The sequence below is a fragment of the Micropterus salmoides genome, unplaced genomic scaffold (genome assembly GCF_014851395.1).
Source record: "Micropterus salmoides isolate LMB-PRFRI ecotype aquatic unplaced genomic scaffold, ASM1485139v1 Ms_hic_scaffold_14, whole genome shotgun sequence".
Lineage (NCBI taxonomy): Eukaryota > Metazoa > Chordata > Actinopteri > Centrarchiformes > Centrarchidae > Micropterus > Micropterus salmoides.
The window spans coordinates 10,069,472-10,085,898 of NW_024040485.1; the positions used below are offsets into that span (position 1 = coordinate 10,069,472).

The 16,427-nt window shown below is 38.0% G+C and overlaps 1 protein-coding gene and 1 long non-coding RNA gene across 4 annotated transcripts in view; one reads left to right on the plus strand and one right to left on the minus strand.

Moving 5' to 3' along the window:
- LOC119901836 (guanine nucleotide exchange factor VAV3-like) overlaps positions 1-12,127 on the minus strand; it is a 49,399-nt gene extending 37,272 nt beyond the window's left edge. For 2 of the 3 annotated variants that reach the window (XM_038717546.1, XM_038717545.1), the window contains exons 1-4: positions 11,744-12,127; positions 8,069-8,185; positions 1,139-1,197; positions 542-607 (exon numbers count right to left, since the gene is read on the minus strand). In XM_038717546.1, coding sequence (XP_038573474.1) covers positions 542-607; positions 1,139-1,197; positions 8,069-8,185; positions 11,744-11,947 — 446 coding nt within the window. In that variant the 5' untranslated portion in view covers positions 11,948-12,127. The remainder of the gene's footprint in view (positions 1-541; positions 608-1,138; positions 1,198-8,068; positions 8,186-11,743) is intronic. The other variant, XM_038717547.1, reaches the window with a different exon arrangement.
- Positions 12,128-15,415: 3,288 nt separating this feature from the next.
- LOC119901838 lies at positions 15,416-16,357 on the plus strand. The gene is made up of 3 exons (XR_005444255.1): positions 15,416-15,682; positions 16,164-16,237; positions 16,347-16,357. It is a non-coding gene; the product is annotated as an uncharacterized LOC119901838 (long non-coding RNA).
- The last annotated feature ends 70 nt before the right edge of the window (positions 16,358-16,427 follow it).

Consider the following 16,427-nt stretch of genomic DNA (forward strand, 5'->3'; position numbering starts at 1 on the left):
TTATCAGTAACCAATTACTTCCTTTCAGTACAGTGATTAAAAAATTGTCTTCAAGAATAATTTAAAACAATGGGTTAATGCAATAATGTATGAATAATCAATATATGCTCTTTGTTGCTCTTTTTCTCATATTTATAAACTCTTTATTAACTACTCATTACTGCATGAATTAGTGAATGAAATACTTCAGAAGGGTATAATGCATCATTCAAACAAAACGTGTTGACAAACAAATAATATAAATATTGTATCTGTTATATTTGGTTACCCTTGTTCGTCTTCATCTATCAATCTGTCTACAGCAACCACCCATCACGCCTTTATGTGGGTGTATGCAAGCACTTAACACCAACATGAATTACTCATTTGTTCCCTCTGACAGTAACAGAGAAACAGAGCCAAGCCTTTTACCAAAACATGTGGGTGTCCAGACCCCTGGAGAGCATAGATGATGAGTAGAGCTGGTTCTGCTACTGAGTAAAATAATCATGTTCTATCAACACCAGTAATGGGCACGCAGAGAGAGGAGTCTCATACATACTCAATCAAGTCTTCCAGATTATTGTAAATGTCCTCGTCTTTTAGGCTTTCCTCGGTTGGGAATGGCCTGGATATGACAGAAAAATAAGCGTGAGGCTCAGTGTTTAACAGAAAAATCACTCTATACTTGAGTGACTTAGGGCAGGAAAGGAATTTCTGATGCATTAAAATGTATTCAAATATCCAGCATGCATATCCAAAAGCCCATCCAATAGCTTGATATGCTTTCATGTAGCAAAAAAGGACAGAAATTGGGCACCTTGAATATCAGAAATTGGGGTCACAAGCCTCATTTTATTGAGATGGAGACCCTACCATTATCACAATCAGTGGATGCCAGAAAATGATTAGGGGCGCAAAAATAAAAAAATAAATATGGAACATATTAAAATAAAAAGAAAGAAAATTCCGCATCATGGTAAAAAAAAATTCTTAAAATGGTTTACTCCTAAGAAAGTTACAGGCTGAACATCCTGATGTATTCCCTTTCTGTCTCTCAATGAAGTTATTTTTTTCTCTGGTTTATTTACATATTATATCATAAAAACTAATATACCTTATAAGTCTGTTTGTTTGTTTTTAATATTGGGAGACTTACTTAAATCCTCCTTGCTGTGCAATTGCTGTGTTAGACAGCTTCGATAGCGTGTCCATAACCTGGTGAAAAAAGGTGCGTTAATTCATGTTTTAGAATGGCTCAGGCATAAAGTTAAGAGAGCGGGAGAGGAAAGGGACAGACATGTGAGAGACTGAAGAAAGAGACCTGCTTTGATAATGCCGCATTCATATCATATCAGAGCTTTTGTAATTACCAGTTTCTGACTTGTAAATAGCATTCACGTCAACATCCAGAACCTTACAATAATAATAATAATAATAATAGCAGCTTTATTTGCATAGCACTTTTTAATACAGTTAACAAACTGCTTTACAACAATCAGTGTAAAATACAAACAAGTCAAATATAAATTGTTTTACATATAGTAGCAGTACAGTAGTAACTACTGACTAATAAACAAGTCAGCAAATATAGGAAAAATACATTAGAAATCAAACAGTGAAAGTTACTTCATAGAAATGTGTCTTAATAAGTAAGATAAAACCAGAGACATACTCTATGAGTGTAGCCTGCATCCTGGCTCACAGGGGGATAAAATCTCAGAGCTATAGGAAGGTACCAGCCCATGCCTGGCCTTAGAAGTAATTCGAAGAATTTTATATGATGTGCCACTGATTGTTTGAATATAGCTTTCTCAAGGACATTTGCCAATTTTGAAACAGGTCTGTAATTATTCAAGATGGAGGGATCTCAATTTATTTTTTTTCAGGAGAGGTTCGATCAGATCAGTTTTAAAACAAGTGGGGACAGAGCTGGATGTCAAGAAGCTATTTACAATAGCCAAGATGAACAGGTCAACATGTCATTGAGGGCGGAAAGAGACATTGATTCAAAAGGAACTGAAGGAAACAACAACACATGGTCTGTGGGTTAAAGCCTCTGAAACAGATCAATTGTGGGGCCAGCTGCTAGCAGTATAGATTTTTAGAATTTTTTCAGTAAAAATATTTTAATATGCTCGCAGAGGTCAAATGATGCAAGCAAGTTAGTGTTAGGAGGGGAACCAAAAATCTCGTTGCTTTAAACAATATTTCTGGGTTTGGGGCATTTTTATCAATCAAGGTGGAATAGTTAGTTGCTGGTGCATCATTGACTGAAGTGTATTTTTTTTTATTTTAAGGTCTTCATGTACTCATAGTAATCATAAAGTTTGCGCTCTGAGCTTTCCGTACCTCAATCTTTAGGGAGTGAGTGTGATCATTGAACCATGGTGAGAATTTTGAAATTAACTGAACCGAGTTCATTATTGTCAGACAGAGGTTGTTAAAGGAGTTCACCAGGAAGTCAGTGGCAGAGACAGTTCTGATGACAGGGCCAAATATACATTCGAAAATTTACAAGCTGTTGTTGAGTTAATGATGCGAGCGGGCCTGTATTGGCCCTGTTGGGTGTAAGACAAAATTAAAAGACTGTAGGAGCTTTAGAAATTCCCCAGAAAGTGCATCACTAGGACAACATATGTGAATATCAAATCACCAATAATACGGACCCGGTCAAAATTAGATAGAAGCAGAGAGAGCAGGCATGAGAATTCTGAGATAACAATGCTATTAGGTTTAGTAGAACGATAAACTATGAGAAACAAAGTAAGCTGATGCTTGTCAATACATAATATTACGGTTTCGAAGTGGAAAACTCCCCACAGGATGAATACTATAGAAGAAATTATCTCACTGTCGCACTGTATTCCTCTGCTTTTAACCGTGTTTCAGTCATACAAAAATATCAGTAGCATTACATAAAAAGCTGCTTAATACTGTAATACCACAGTGCCTGAAAACCAAACAAATATGGATACCACCTAGTCAATGAATGAATCTGATTAAACTCATATTTAATGGGTATAGTTAATGCACAGTATTTGTATTTGAGTTGTCCAGTAACCTGAACAATGCAGCAGCAACCACTGCAATCGCCCTGACAAATAACTTGAATACTATATTTACCACAAAGTAACAACGTAACACTAGGCAACCGTGTACCAACCACATCCTCGTAATAATTCCAAAGGCCACAGAAACCATGTAGCAGCCACCAATAAACACACTAACGATGACTTAACATCCCTATATGAAACATGTGTAACCTTAGCAACAACTATTGAACTGTTGATCGGCTGGACACTTAACACTAACAAATGTCTCAACATTTATTTATTCAACACATGAAACCACTATGAAATTGCAAAGTTGGGGTGTCCCTGTGGCTTAGGAGTTAAGATACCAGCCATGAACCAGAATGTTGCCTGTACAAATCCAGCTGGGAAACTTTGCTGCTTGTCTCTCTTCTTCATTTCCTGTCATCTCATCACAATCTAATAAAAGGCATAAAAATGGTAGCCACAACAGATTATTTTAGCAAACTAAGACTCAAGTACCAAGAATTTGATTCACTTTCAGGCCATACAAAAATCAGTATTTGCAAAGGTAGCGACAAAATATATCAGCGCAAAGTATACCCTGAGTTAAAACCAGCAGAACACCGTATGCTCCTTCAAAATCAGACTCCTCTCTGTTAAATAGCGATGTTCTGTACTTATGTGCCAACCATTTGTTGTCCTTTATTTCTTACATTGCACAATATTATGCTTAAAACATAAATGTTGTACAACCTGTTTGGCAAAAACGTACTCCCTTAGGATCATGCCAATAAATAAAACTCAGACAAACAAAGACATGGTCTGCAGGAAATGGTCACTTTACCTCAGACTCTAACAACTTTGTGTGTTTGTGTGTGTGTGTTTGTGTCTGTGTGTGGTGGTGGGGGTGTATGAGATAGACAACAGATCTAAACGACAACTAATATACGAAACACCTCTACCTTTCTTTGCCAATTTAAAATATTTCAAAATGAAAATGTCCTGACTTTTGTAAATTGAAAGTCACTTTTTTCAGTCACATTTTAAGTAAAGAAAATACATAGTTTTACATGTGGGAAAAAAATACACAGCTAATGCATGAATGTTCATACTTGCATTCAAGCAATGAACAAGTGTGATTTTTCCCTGTGTGCAGTCATGAATTAGTCTAGCTGTACAATTATGTGTCTGAATTCTGCTAACATGAATGAAAGTGGATTTGAATTCCAGCAAACTAAAACTGTGCTATAATAATCCTCAGATACGAGATCATTACTGACCAAACAGATGAACCACAGGATGTTGTAATCAATCAATCCTGGTCGATGGTTCGGACATACAGTATTGACAGTGCATACAGTGCAGTCTGTAGATTCTATGGGAGAAATAGTGAAAGGAAATGTTATGCATGTCAGATGGGGATGATATGATGTCGGCTGAAGTAAAAAATATAAAAATCATGATGCATGCATTAAGAAGACTGCGCGCCATGTCTTTTGTGTCATTACAACACAGAAAATTTAATAATTTCATTATTGCATCTATTGAATTATTAACCCTCTCACTTTCTCATTTATCTGCTTGGTATGAAGAAGCTTTAAGTAACAACACTACAAATGACTCTGTTCTCAGGATTTGGATATGCAGGCATGGTTAAAAACGATAGTTGATGGGGTTAGATATGTGAACAGCCTGTCTCCTCTTCCTGTGTGAATGAGTGCTGTGGCTTTGGCTGAACCCAGGTGTGCTTGTGACTTGAAAGAGTCCTGTTTGTAGTGTGAGATACCAGCTTTAAAACTTCTTCAAGTTATTTAGAGCAGTTGAAATTATGTCTTTTCTGAAACAAAACAAAAAAATCTGCCTTTGAAGTGACATGACTTTTTCATTTGAAATGTAATATTTTGCTGTGTGTCATTATTCCACAACTAGACACCCAACACACACACTCCGGTCCTAAAGGTCACATGTCACCTGATTCAAGAAATGTGATGCAGAGGTTCAGTTGAATAGAATATAAGTAGTTCAAAAGAGAAGGAAGAACCTGTATAAATACGCTGAAACAAATCTAATATTTGTTTACTTTGTGTAATGAATTGTAAATCCTTCTACTTGTCTTAAAAACCAGCTCAGACCTGACTAGTCTGATGATCTGACACTTAGTTTAAGCCACACGTGACAAGTAAAGCCACAAGCTGAGCTGAAGTCCAACCGCCATGGTGAGTGTGGCCCCTTCACACAGTATATCAAAAATCCCCAGAGTGCCATTAAAAAAAGAAAGCAAATGGTAGAGATGTTGTAACATAATGTCATAAATCATATGTGCATGTTTGACTCTCTGTTATTTTGTTAACTAGAATTGTACAGTAGCATTTACACATATTAACAACAAACTAGTTAAATCCTATAGGGTTTCACTTTAAACAACTTCAGACACACAGCAAGTTAACTTAGGTATCTCTTTTGTTTGATCTGTACAAAAACCGAAGCATAAAAACAGCACATTTTGGCTCTATGAGGAGGGGGTTATGTGCCGAACTGTTTCTTGACCGGGCAAAGTAATTTCCGGGCAGGCAACCGATGTTGACTCCAGGAGATCAAACAAACTAGATATACCGTTAGTGAGCTTCAGAGGATGAGGTGGATTTGTTACCTTCGGACAGAGCCAGGCTAGCTGTTTCCTCCTGTTTCCAGTCTTTATGCTAAGCTCAGGAAGTCGCCTGTAGCTATAGCTTCATATTTACCGCACACACACACGAGTGGTATCTATTCTCACCTAACTCTTGGCAAGAAAGCAAATAAGAGCAACAATTAATTATTTCTTTAAGCAGAAGAAAAAACAGTAGCCATTTTTTCAATTGTAAAATGCCCTTCTCTTTTCACTTTTAGTAAGACAACCTTTGCTTTTACAGTCAAGGCTGAAGTAATTTTATATTCAGAGAAGAAATTTAAAAATGTTTTGCCTCCTCCCTATATTCTCTCCGGCCACCAGGCAGCTTCATGCAGTCAGCGTGGCTGCCCAGGGAGAAGCCTGTAGTAATTCAGCAGAGGAATGTAGGTTAGAGAGCTCTCATTAGATATTCAGTGGACTAATGCTCAGTCTACGGGCAGAGTTGGCACAACTCATGCCCAAGTGGATTAGACTGGCTGAGATTTGAGATGTTCTCTTTTCAATGTTTTCTGGAAAATAAGGAAGAGATTGAGTATTTCATGTTCAGCTGTACAACGCCTCCTGGAGCCAATCCAACCCAATCGCTGAACCTTCAGACACCCGTATTTTTAACTAACAGAGCAATCTTCCTGCTCCGGAAGCTTGTTTGTTTGATGGACAACCCTTGAACACGATTTGAGATTATGCAGCCCAGCTTGGATGTACTGTACATATTTGCAGGCAGCACCTCCCCTGTGGGATTATCAGCAGCCAGATTAACTGGAAGCTTCTTTAGAACACAACACACTGAACTGAAAGAAAAGAGAGTCTCTGTGGGAAACTGCACGCAAACTCAAAATACAGTCCGTCACAGTTACAGAGAACCAGTAACCACCGTCTATTTACTCTGGGGAAGTGACTTGAACATTTTAGTCATGTAAAATATCCCTGACTTTTGATATACCTTTTGTTTGAAGAACATTTCTTTCAATTAAAATTTGCTCGCACATAAACAAAATATACCTGGAGTTCTCAAACCGCCTGCAATACTGTATACATTATTTAAAACAGATACCATATCTACTCTGACAAACTAATTGGATTTATAAAAAGAAATTATTGCACATGAGGTATAGTAGTGTACCCAATTTAAACCATTTTGAAATGATGATAACCCTTCAGAAGACTTAATCTTCAGTATTTTAGATGAATTAAAAAATACATATATTCAGTACAGATTAATACATAGAAAACATATTCTAATAGTTAAATGGTTAGAGACAAAATTAATGTATTTCCCTGTGGATACCACAGAGATACTCAGACAGCTCCTAATGCTCCAAGGCAAAGTTATGCATTGAACTAAGGGAATATGGGAATAAGGCTGGTCAGAGTGAGTGTGCTTTCCTCAGCGGGGTTCAATCAGGCTCCTGCGAGTCTGGCTAGGAGGAGTGCACTACAAACCCACTGACCTGGTAACACTGTGTACACACAGTGAAATCAGCTCACACAGTAACAATAGAAGTCAACCAAGCCCTTAAGAAGTGCACCGGAAAAATGCAAGACCAGGCAACGGGCAGCCTCAATCAGAGGAAAAGACATCACACCTCTGACTAGCTCTATGTCATGTGGGTCTTATTATGTTACATGCATCTGAATGTGTGACTGGATGTACACACAGTCCGATGTACTACCATTTTTCTACAGTGTACAGATGCAGATTGCAAATGCAGTGATGTCCATTCAGTTAATGTTTAATGATTTCTAGTTCTGTTTATGAACTTTTTGCACATCACATACACTATAGAGAACAGTTTGCAAAAACCTTTAACGCAAGTGCATGTACTGAGTGAAGATTTCACACAATGTTCTCAAAAAATAGACTTTACCTAAGATTTGGTTCATTTAACTGTTTTCATTGCATCTGAATAATCGCTGCTGCAAACCAAGGAGTTGATGTGTCCATGTTATGAGATTTTCTTGATGGAAGAAGAGTTTTGGCAATACAACACTAATTTGCCATTTTGCAAACTGGAACACATATTTGATGTTTATGTCACCCCTGTTGTTTCTAACTACAAAGTCTGAGCCATGGAAAAAGACTGTAACATGCACTACTGATTAGACAGACAGTAGCACAATCATGATCATCGCTCAGCTGTAATAGCTGGCACATGAATCTAATAATGTGCTCACTCAAACTGATTTCATTGTAACAGTTTGAAAAGGTGCTAGATCAAGACTTTCATATTGCTGCAACTAGATAAGAAGGCAGCTGAAAGAAGGAAGGAGAACAGAAAAGAGCAGGACAGAGTAATCTGACCATTGTTGGAGCGTAGCATCATACACGAAAACACAATATCATGTGTTGTGACAGAAAAACAATGACGGATGTGGGTGTTACCTTTCCAAAATCTCGAACATCGAAGAGATCGAAGGCTTCAAATAAGTCACTTTTTTTCATTCCAAACACCACACAGCAAGACGTTAAGAATGTGCGAATGTTCTTCAAGCACAGGAACTGCAAAGGGCAAAAAAAGACAAATCAATTTGGTATCCTTTGTCTACTGTGGCATTTCTTCCCCCCCATTTTCTAGAGTCATTTTAGGGACAAATTGGCAAAATGGTCATTTAATTTTTCCAGAATTCTAGGAATAACGTTAATGTGTCCGTTACCCCAAATTACAGCAAAAGAAAAAATATATAAAAAGCAGCAAAAGAAAAGGCTTTTTTGCTGTCAATGACAATGTGATGCACTTCTACTTTATCTACCCTAAAATAGCATTGTTTGAATACCACCACCTGGACCATGCAAAGTGAAATGGTGCCAAAAGTACCTAAATTACAACTGCCCAGATTTTGAGGGCTACATATGTCAGTTAAATTACAAATATTCATTGAAATTACTTTTTACTAAAGAAACCGTCCCTATGATATGTTGATCTGTTGACTGCCTCTGTTGAGTAACAGTGATGTTTTTTTCAAAAAAAGAGATACTGCCTTCGAATGTTAGAGCACTATAATGTGCCTCCATTGCAGAAATTTCAGACAGATATCAGTCTGATTCTGCTTGGCTAGATTCCACCAAAGCAAGCTGAAACGTGTGTGTGTGTGAGGGGGGGGGGGACCAAATAAAGTGAAGGTGATCCACTCTCACATGCACACACACATACAGCAAACTGAAAATGAAAACTGAAAGTTTCACTGTGCGAAATGAAACCACTGTGCGTGTGCTCTTTTAGTGTCACTTCCTATTAGGATCTGCGTCTCAGTGGGAAGAGTGCAGTCGAACAACAGCTTATGGGTATGGGTTAGGGTCTGAGTCAAACTTGGGCCACTTCCACTAAAAAACACCCAGGAAACAAGCAGTTAACAAATGTACCGGCATAATTTGCACATTATTAAGTGATGACTAAACTAGAATCTAGGCATTTGTGATTATTTACAGAGCTGTGACAAGATTCTTGAGAATAGATAGGCTGCCTTTTATCACGTCAGCTCATCGTGGAGACGCCTGTAATCACTCCACCGCCCCCTGGGGCCCTGTTTGTCTGTGGAGGAAGTGCACGAACATGATGGCTTTGCACCACCACCAGCCACATACTCCAGATTACAGTCACAACCCTGGTGCAATATACACTGCACCTTTGGCTTCGCAGATGAAACAGTATAAAGTAAAGGTGCAGCTTTCTTGGTACAGTATGTTTAAAATGACTATTAAGGATCCCCAGGAGGGCTAATAAAAGGTTGCTTGATGCTGTGTTTTGTTGGGATTTTGTTCCTGTTCATTTTATCTTGAACTAACTACTGACATTATTTATTATCTTATTTGTGCACATATGCATGTATATTGATGTTTGACAGCAGTGATTTGTCTGAGGCTGTAGTCTCTCTTGAAAGATCTTCTTTGAGTTTCAGTTGTTTTCTCATTTTCGCTACAAAATAAATAACTTTAAAAAAAAGCAGAAATGATATTGAGGTTCTATTTATTTGTGATCCATACATAAGAATTTGTCACACTCCATGGTTTGTATTAGCACCATGGCCTAGCATACAGTCTGATAGAAAGAGCACTTCTGGGTGCATTTTCATCACAGTACACTGCACACTCGCCCTCCAGTCCATTACCTTCATGCTGTTGATTCCATTTCTAAGATCGTAGGTCAGCGGGGCACAATGAAAGGGATTTTTAAAATCTGAAGGCCACTGACACACATGCCTTTCTCGACCATATTCAGATGGCCTACAGCTGTGGGCTATGGCTAGCCATTGTTCAGCAAGTTATGCCCTGGGTTTGCTTTCACTGTCTATCAAGAATATAAAAGACGAGTGGACGTGCACTGACAGAGAACATACACAACACTGCAGTTTTTAATACAGAGCGAAATTTCTAATGCCCTGCTAGGAGAATGGCTTCTATTTATTACAGAAGCAAAGATCTTTTAAAGGAAACATTAGTTTATTATGGTATATTATATTATATATATATTATATATTATGGTAGCTAGTGGACGGTAAAATTAAAATTGATTCTTTGATGAAAAACAAAATGAAGGAATCTGTGGTGACGCATAATTTCAATCATACTTTTGTGACAACAAAAAAAAAAGTTTAATCTCATCACTCAAAAACTAACCGTGTGAAGCCCAGTAACAAATCTTTAAATCTATGTTAAAACTTTTTGTGTGTGCTTAATATCATGGCCTTTTTTTAAATGAATGGGTAATTTGACCACAATAGGTTAAGATTCAAGAAAGTATGTTGAAGATTACTTGGAATCAAACACAGTCAGAGTCTAACTAGCTGACACATCTGTCACACTTGTAAGAACGCCTGATAAAGATCTAATGGCATGCAATGCTCTCTAAATTAAGTAGGTACTAGTTGAACAGGAAGTCTTGTTCTTATGGTGACATATTACAAAAAAGTATGAACATTATTAATAAGAATTTTGCTAACCACATCTTTTTTAGATGAGTTTATTTAAGGAGATCTAAGGAGATTCGCAAAGTCTCATAATGACTAACTACACGTTATAAGGTTTCATACTCAGTGGCAAGCAAACAAGCTGCTGCTCACATAGTAAAAGTTCCCTGACTAATGGGTGGATCAAAGCCAGGATTTTATCAGTTCTCTCTAGTGGTACAGAGAAAAACTTTGGGTAAAGAGAGGCCAAGCCTTGGAACCATTCCTTTGGGTTTCACAGGCTGAGGGACATTTAGCAGTTAATCAAAAAGAGATTTAATTGCTTGAAGTATGATTTTTTTATTTTATTTTTTTAAATAGACATGTAGAAATGAGCAGTAACTCATATGTTTGGATTAATGTGTTTGGATTAATTATCATATTTAGAAGAAGTAAACTAATGATGTGTTCACATCAGATGATAATCTCCAAATGAGTCACTCTGTGCCTTATTTTCTAAAATGTTTACAGTAACACTTATCAGTTTGACACAGTACTGGATGAGAAAGTCGGCCTATGTGTTCCCAAATTATGGACATGTGTGACATATGGGAAATGATCAAAAGGATGCCTTATGGGCAATTCTTGGCAATTTACTGATCTATAATGAAATCATGAAATAACCTAAAGGGACCTAAACCTAAATGACTCTCAGACATCTGCATCCAACTTTTAAGAACTCTGGAACAACTGGCTCATGAATCATAATGTGTGTTGTTGCCTTCAGGCGTTTTAACAAAACAAAAAATTAAGATATGCTAACTTAGACCCTAGATTAATTTTTGTGGTGGTGTGTTTATCTCCCACAGTTATTTCTTGAAAAGCAGCTGCCAGCTTGTGGCTGTTAGTCTACCTAGACTTGGCCTATGTATAGGCTATGTACAACACATTGTAAAGTCACTACTCATAAGCACAAGTGGCAATGATTTTGTTTCTTCAACCGATTTACCTTGTTAATAAGTAATTGACCGACAATCGTTCAATCTCACACTACACTACAGTATTACTGTTATTACTGAAATAGCCTATTCATTTGAAGCAGTTTTGCGGTTCTTCCGCACACGTTACAACCACAAGTTGCTTTGAAAGCAGCGCAAAAAGTACTGGTCAATACCTGCGACATCTGTGGCCTGAGATTGATCTCCTTCAGGTTGATGGTGTGAGGTTTCAAGTTGTTGAGCAGCTGGCACAGCAGCACCCCGTCCCGCAGGGTTTGCGCCAGGTCGAACACCTGCGCCATGTCCGCAGTCACCCGGTGGTTCGGGGGCAGCACGTTGCAGCTGATCAGCCACATAGCACACTGCCTCCAGTACTCCATGTTGTCAGAGAGCGGTGATAACAACTGAATAATGCCAGAAAACTTTGTCCCTAATTTAAGCCTGTGCGCGGCATGGTGGCGGCTCTCAGCGCAGTCCGCACGTCTCTCCAAACTCCAGCTCTTCCTCTGGAGGACAGAGACAGCTGCTGCAGCTTATGAGCTCTGCACAGCTGGGGTTAGCTGCCGTGAAACCCCCTCTGTCTGTCAACTTCCTCTTCCTTCTTCTGTCATATTTCCACAGGTGGTCGCAACTCTCACTGATTTTTTTAAAACTACATTTCCCTTTTACTTCTGCAATCAATTGCCAGTTTATGCGCCTGCAGAATCTAATGAAACAAGCCAGGCAAAACCCAATCTTTGTGAAGCCTCTTTTTGACATGTCAGAAGAATCAACGCTGGTTAAGTAACCTGATGCCAAGGTTACCAGTTTTGACGTTATATAGGCCTACCAAGCTCCAACTTCAGCAAGTAAAACTATCATTTCATACCTATATGGATGTGGGTTTCATTTTACCTTTAGGCATGCAACTAATCTTTAATAATTATATAAATTTGTTCTGAATGATTGGCTATAAACTCAGAAAATAGTAAAGAAAAAAAGCATATCACATGTTCCAGAGCCCATCTTCAAATGACTTCTCTGACCAACCATCCAAAACCTAAAAATATTAGGCCTAAATTTATAATAAGGTAAGATAAGTTGTAACCAGCAAATATATGTCAATTTGGTTGATAAATGACTTAGGTGATGTATTCATTGCAGTAGTGGATGACATATGAGTTTAGTAGCCTAAGTAAAAGTAAAAGTATGTAAGTATAATCAGGAACATGTAGGCTAATTAAAGTATTAAAAGTAAAATACTCAAAGCAGAAAGAAAAACATCCCCTGTGACAGTTATATATTATTATTTAAATGTATTTATTCATTAATGTAAATGGTTTTAACTGTTGAGGTTGAACTGTTCAGACAGCAATTAGTGACTATTTTCGTTATAGATTAATCCGCTGATTATTTTAAATTGATTATAAAAAAAAAAAAAGAAACGTCACAGTTGCCCAGAGTGACACCTTCACAGTGCTTGTTTTGTCAGTCTAAATTTCAAAATGACTTTAAAAAACATTAAAATAATCAAAAGGAAAAACAGCAAATCTTCACATTTGTGAAACTGGAACCAGGAAATTACTTAAACAATATCAAAATAGTTGCCAATTAAATTTCTGTCAATCAACAAAATACTAGCTGTACATATAAACTCTTTGTGCGTAAAAAATCTTAGGCTACTTTGTAAAGTAACTAGTAACTGAAGCTGCTAGATAAATGTAGTGAAGTAAAAAGTACAATATCTCCCTCTGAGATGTAGTGGAGTAGAAGTAGAAAGTCGAAAGCACTTATTTTGTCATTCATATACAGTGTAGCTCTGTTTAGTCGTCCCAGTCTCCCATCTCAGCTGACATTCCATGTGGATTATCAGCAGCTTGGACAAGTAACTATAATCAGAGCTCTTTGTGGCATGTATGTTGGGAAGCTGGGATCTGTTTCACAATAGTCATAAGTTAAACCAGATAGGAAAGAATCAAGAGATATAACAGTTTCAGCGAAAAGGACAGAGAGGATCTAAACCTACGACATAAACACAGGAAGGAAGCTGGGGGATCCCATCTTGTTTCACCCTCTCTGAGGGAGCCAGATGTTTCCTTTGAAATTGAGCAGACTCATTCATTCCAACTTCAAGAGTGAGTAAGCAGGAAAACTTGCTCTATGGATTTCTTAAATACAAAAATAAATCACTATAATACAATGCAAATGCATGCACGATAGCACAAATCCAATACTGTGTACAATATCATATAATTTCCCTGAAAATATATTGAGGACAACAACTCATAAGCATTAGCTAAAATTAGCATTAGCTAAAATGAGACATTTTGTGAAGTGTCCCTTAGCTGAGGTTATACAAGAACTGGTTAATTGGATGTTATTAATAGAGCTTATAGTAGGAAATTTACTTTTAGCAACAAGGTAAGACTCTAGAGGTAGAAGATAATAACTGAATGAAATCAAGGAAGGATATCAACTGGGCAAGGTGGGCATCTGCTCAAAGTGACACAAAGAAAAATTCATGTGAAATGTTTTTTAAAGCTGTACTAAACAATTTTTATATTAAGAATGCACCAACTTAGTATGTGTAATGTGAAAGTGGTTACTTGTAATGAAAACCCCACAGAGGATTGTCACCTGACTCTACAGTTCCCAGCTCATAGCGTTCATAGGTTTCTCAGCTGTGTGCTTTAGCAACTTTCACAGTTTTGGTTTTCAGATCTGCAATGCTACTGTTTTGTTCAGTCCCACCAGCATCAACTCCATTTCCACCTGCGGCAGGCAACCATTTTCAGAAAGAAAAAAAAGAGCTCTTACAAATCCACTGTATGCCACAAGTCCAGCGTAAATGACAGACAGAGTTAGCAGCTAGCTGGTAAACATAGTGGCGCATTTTGTAGCTAAAAAACCACAGAGACCATTAACCTCAGGAGTTGAGAATGTGTTTGAGAATGAAGGGCCTACTGTGCATCATCTGTGCTACAACAAACTGGAGCGGTGGATGGGCTGACAACCTGCTGTTTTTAATGGCGTTGCAGCGCAATGTTGTTAATGACAATAAGGTGCATGTGTATTTAATAAGTTACACCATGTCATGGCATTACAAAGTAATGTTGTACAAAAACTCTGAATCACTTTCTGTGCAAACCGACAAAAACTTAAAGTAACAAGCTAACATTACTGTGAGAGCTGCTACTCAGGGTCAAATAGTTAGCAAGAACATTATACTTTGGTAAATGATTTAGCCTGGGTTATTAAATGAACACCAACTTAACAAGAACTGATAAGAATTGCGTAAGCAGTTTAAATGCTAAAAATCAACCTGCACATTTCTCACCTTGAACTTCTTCTTCGGGTCTGGATGAATTTTCTGTTCTGTTGACACAATTTTATAAGGTGATGTCAGTGTTTTGTTTACAGCTTGTTGCTGCCCCCAAGTGACCAAAAAAACTGTTAATGCAGGTTTTAAGGCAGACCCGGCCTGATAATGTGATCCTGACTTTGAGCAGGTGAGAAAGTCTCTGTAAAAATGTAGTTTTAAGCCCTTCATTATTCAGTTTTGTGCTAATATATGCATATTCCCACTGTACATGTTGCTGAGAGAATGGGAGGAGGGGCCCAGCAAATAAATGAAATTCTAAGATGGATTAATGGGACTTTGTTAAATTATTTAAAATAAGGCATGCCTACAATAACAAATAGGCTTTTTATATACAGTCTATGCAAATAGGTGATACATTTCAGAATATGCGTCTTAACATTATTATTATTACTATTGTACTGTAGTTCTTGTTGTTGTTATTTGGCCTCGCGTTTCTCCTCTGTAAACTTCCGGAGAAAAAAAAACGAAGCGAGCACGACACCGGAAATGGAAACACAGAAAAAAAAAAGAAGCTGAACCGTCAAAACATAAACAGAGCAGTCAACCTTGTGTGGACGCAGCAAGCTTGCTTTAAATAGTCTCTCTTTTACAAAGACCCTTTATGTACGCATTCCTAATGTCGTGTATTAACCGCCAGAGAATTCCTAGTCAAGGCACTTAGCTCACTTGCTAAGCAGTGAGGTGGAGAAAATAAATCTGCAATAAAGATTAGGACTAAACTAAGAAGTACGCCTCGTCGGGCCTTCGAGTAGAGGTAATAACCTAAGCTATGCTAGTTAGCCACTACACGAAACGCTAGCTGCGTGCTCGCTTTTTGACAACCAGCTGCTCGGTTGTTAAGTTAGGGCTAACAGTAGTGTTTTAGTTTCGATATTTGTTAGCTTCACAGTTAGCATTAGCTCACGTTAATAAAAGTGTCGGGTTGTCGAGCACCGCAGAGGACAATGCACTGTAAAACATCACAAAGCAAAATCGAGCATTAGTAAGGCCTGTGAGCCAGCTAGCAATCAAGTTAGTTTGTTTATCTCGCTACAGGCAGCGGTAGATAATTAGTAAATTAGCCAGGCTGTTAGTTTGGAAGCTACGGAGCTAACAGGTAATTTAACCAGTGGAGTACAGTTCAGCGACTGCAAGCGATCGTCTCGGCTCACTTATTGTACAAGGTGTCTGTTCCTATATTTGAACCCTTGTGAATAAAACAACCTAAATATTGCTTTTGTGTGTGACACTCAAAGGTTGTACCTCGGGTCGACGCAGGACAAAGGAGACAGAATGGCTGAGGCTGACTGCAAATCCACTGCGCTTAACGGTAACATCAGTACTAGAGAATTACTGACGATGTATACTGACCATAACTGTGCCGCTGTCATTCTGCATAGCTCTGACAGGTAATCAGCGGACATGTTTGGGTTTACTAGGTGGCTCTGAAGAAAAAGAACTGAAGAAGAGCAAAATAAGGAGGGAGATGCCTCTGGAAGCAAAGAGGGACAAACTCAGTC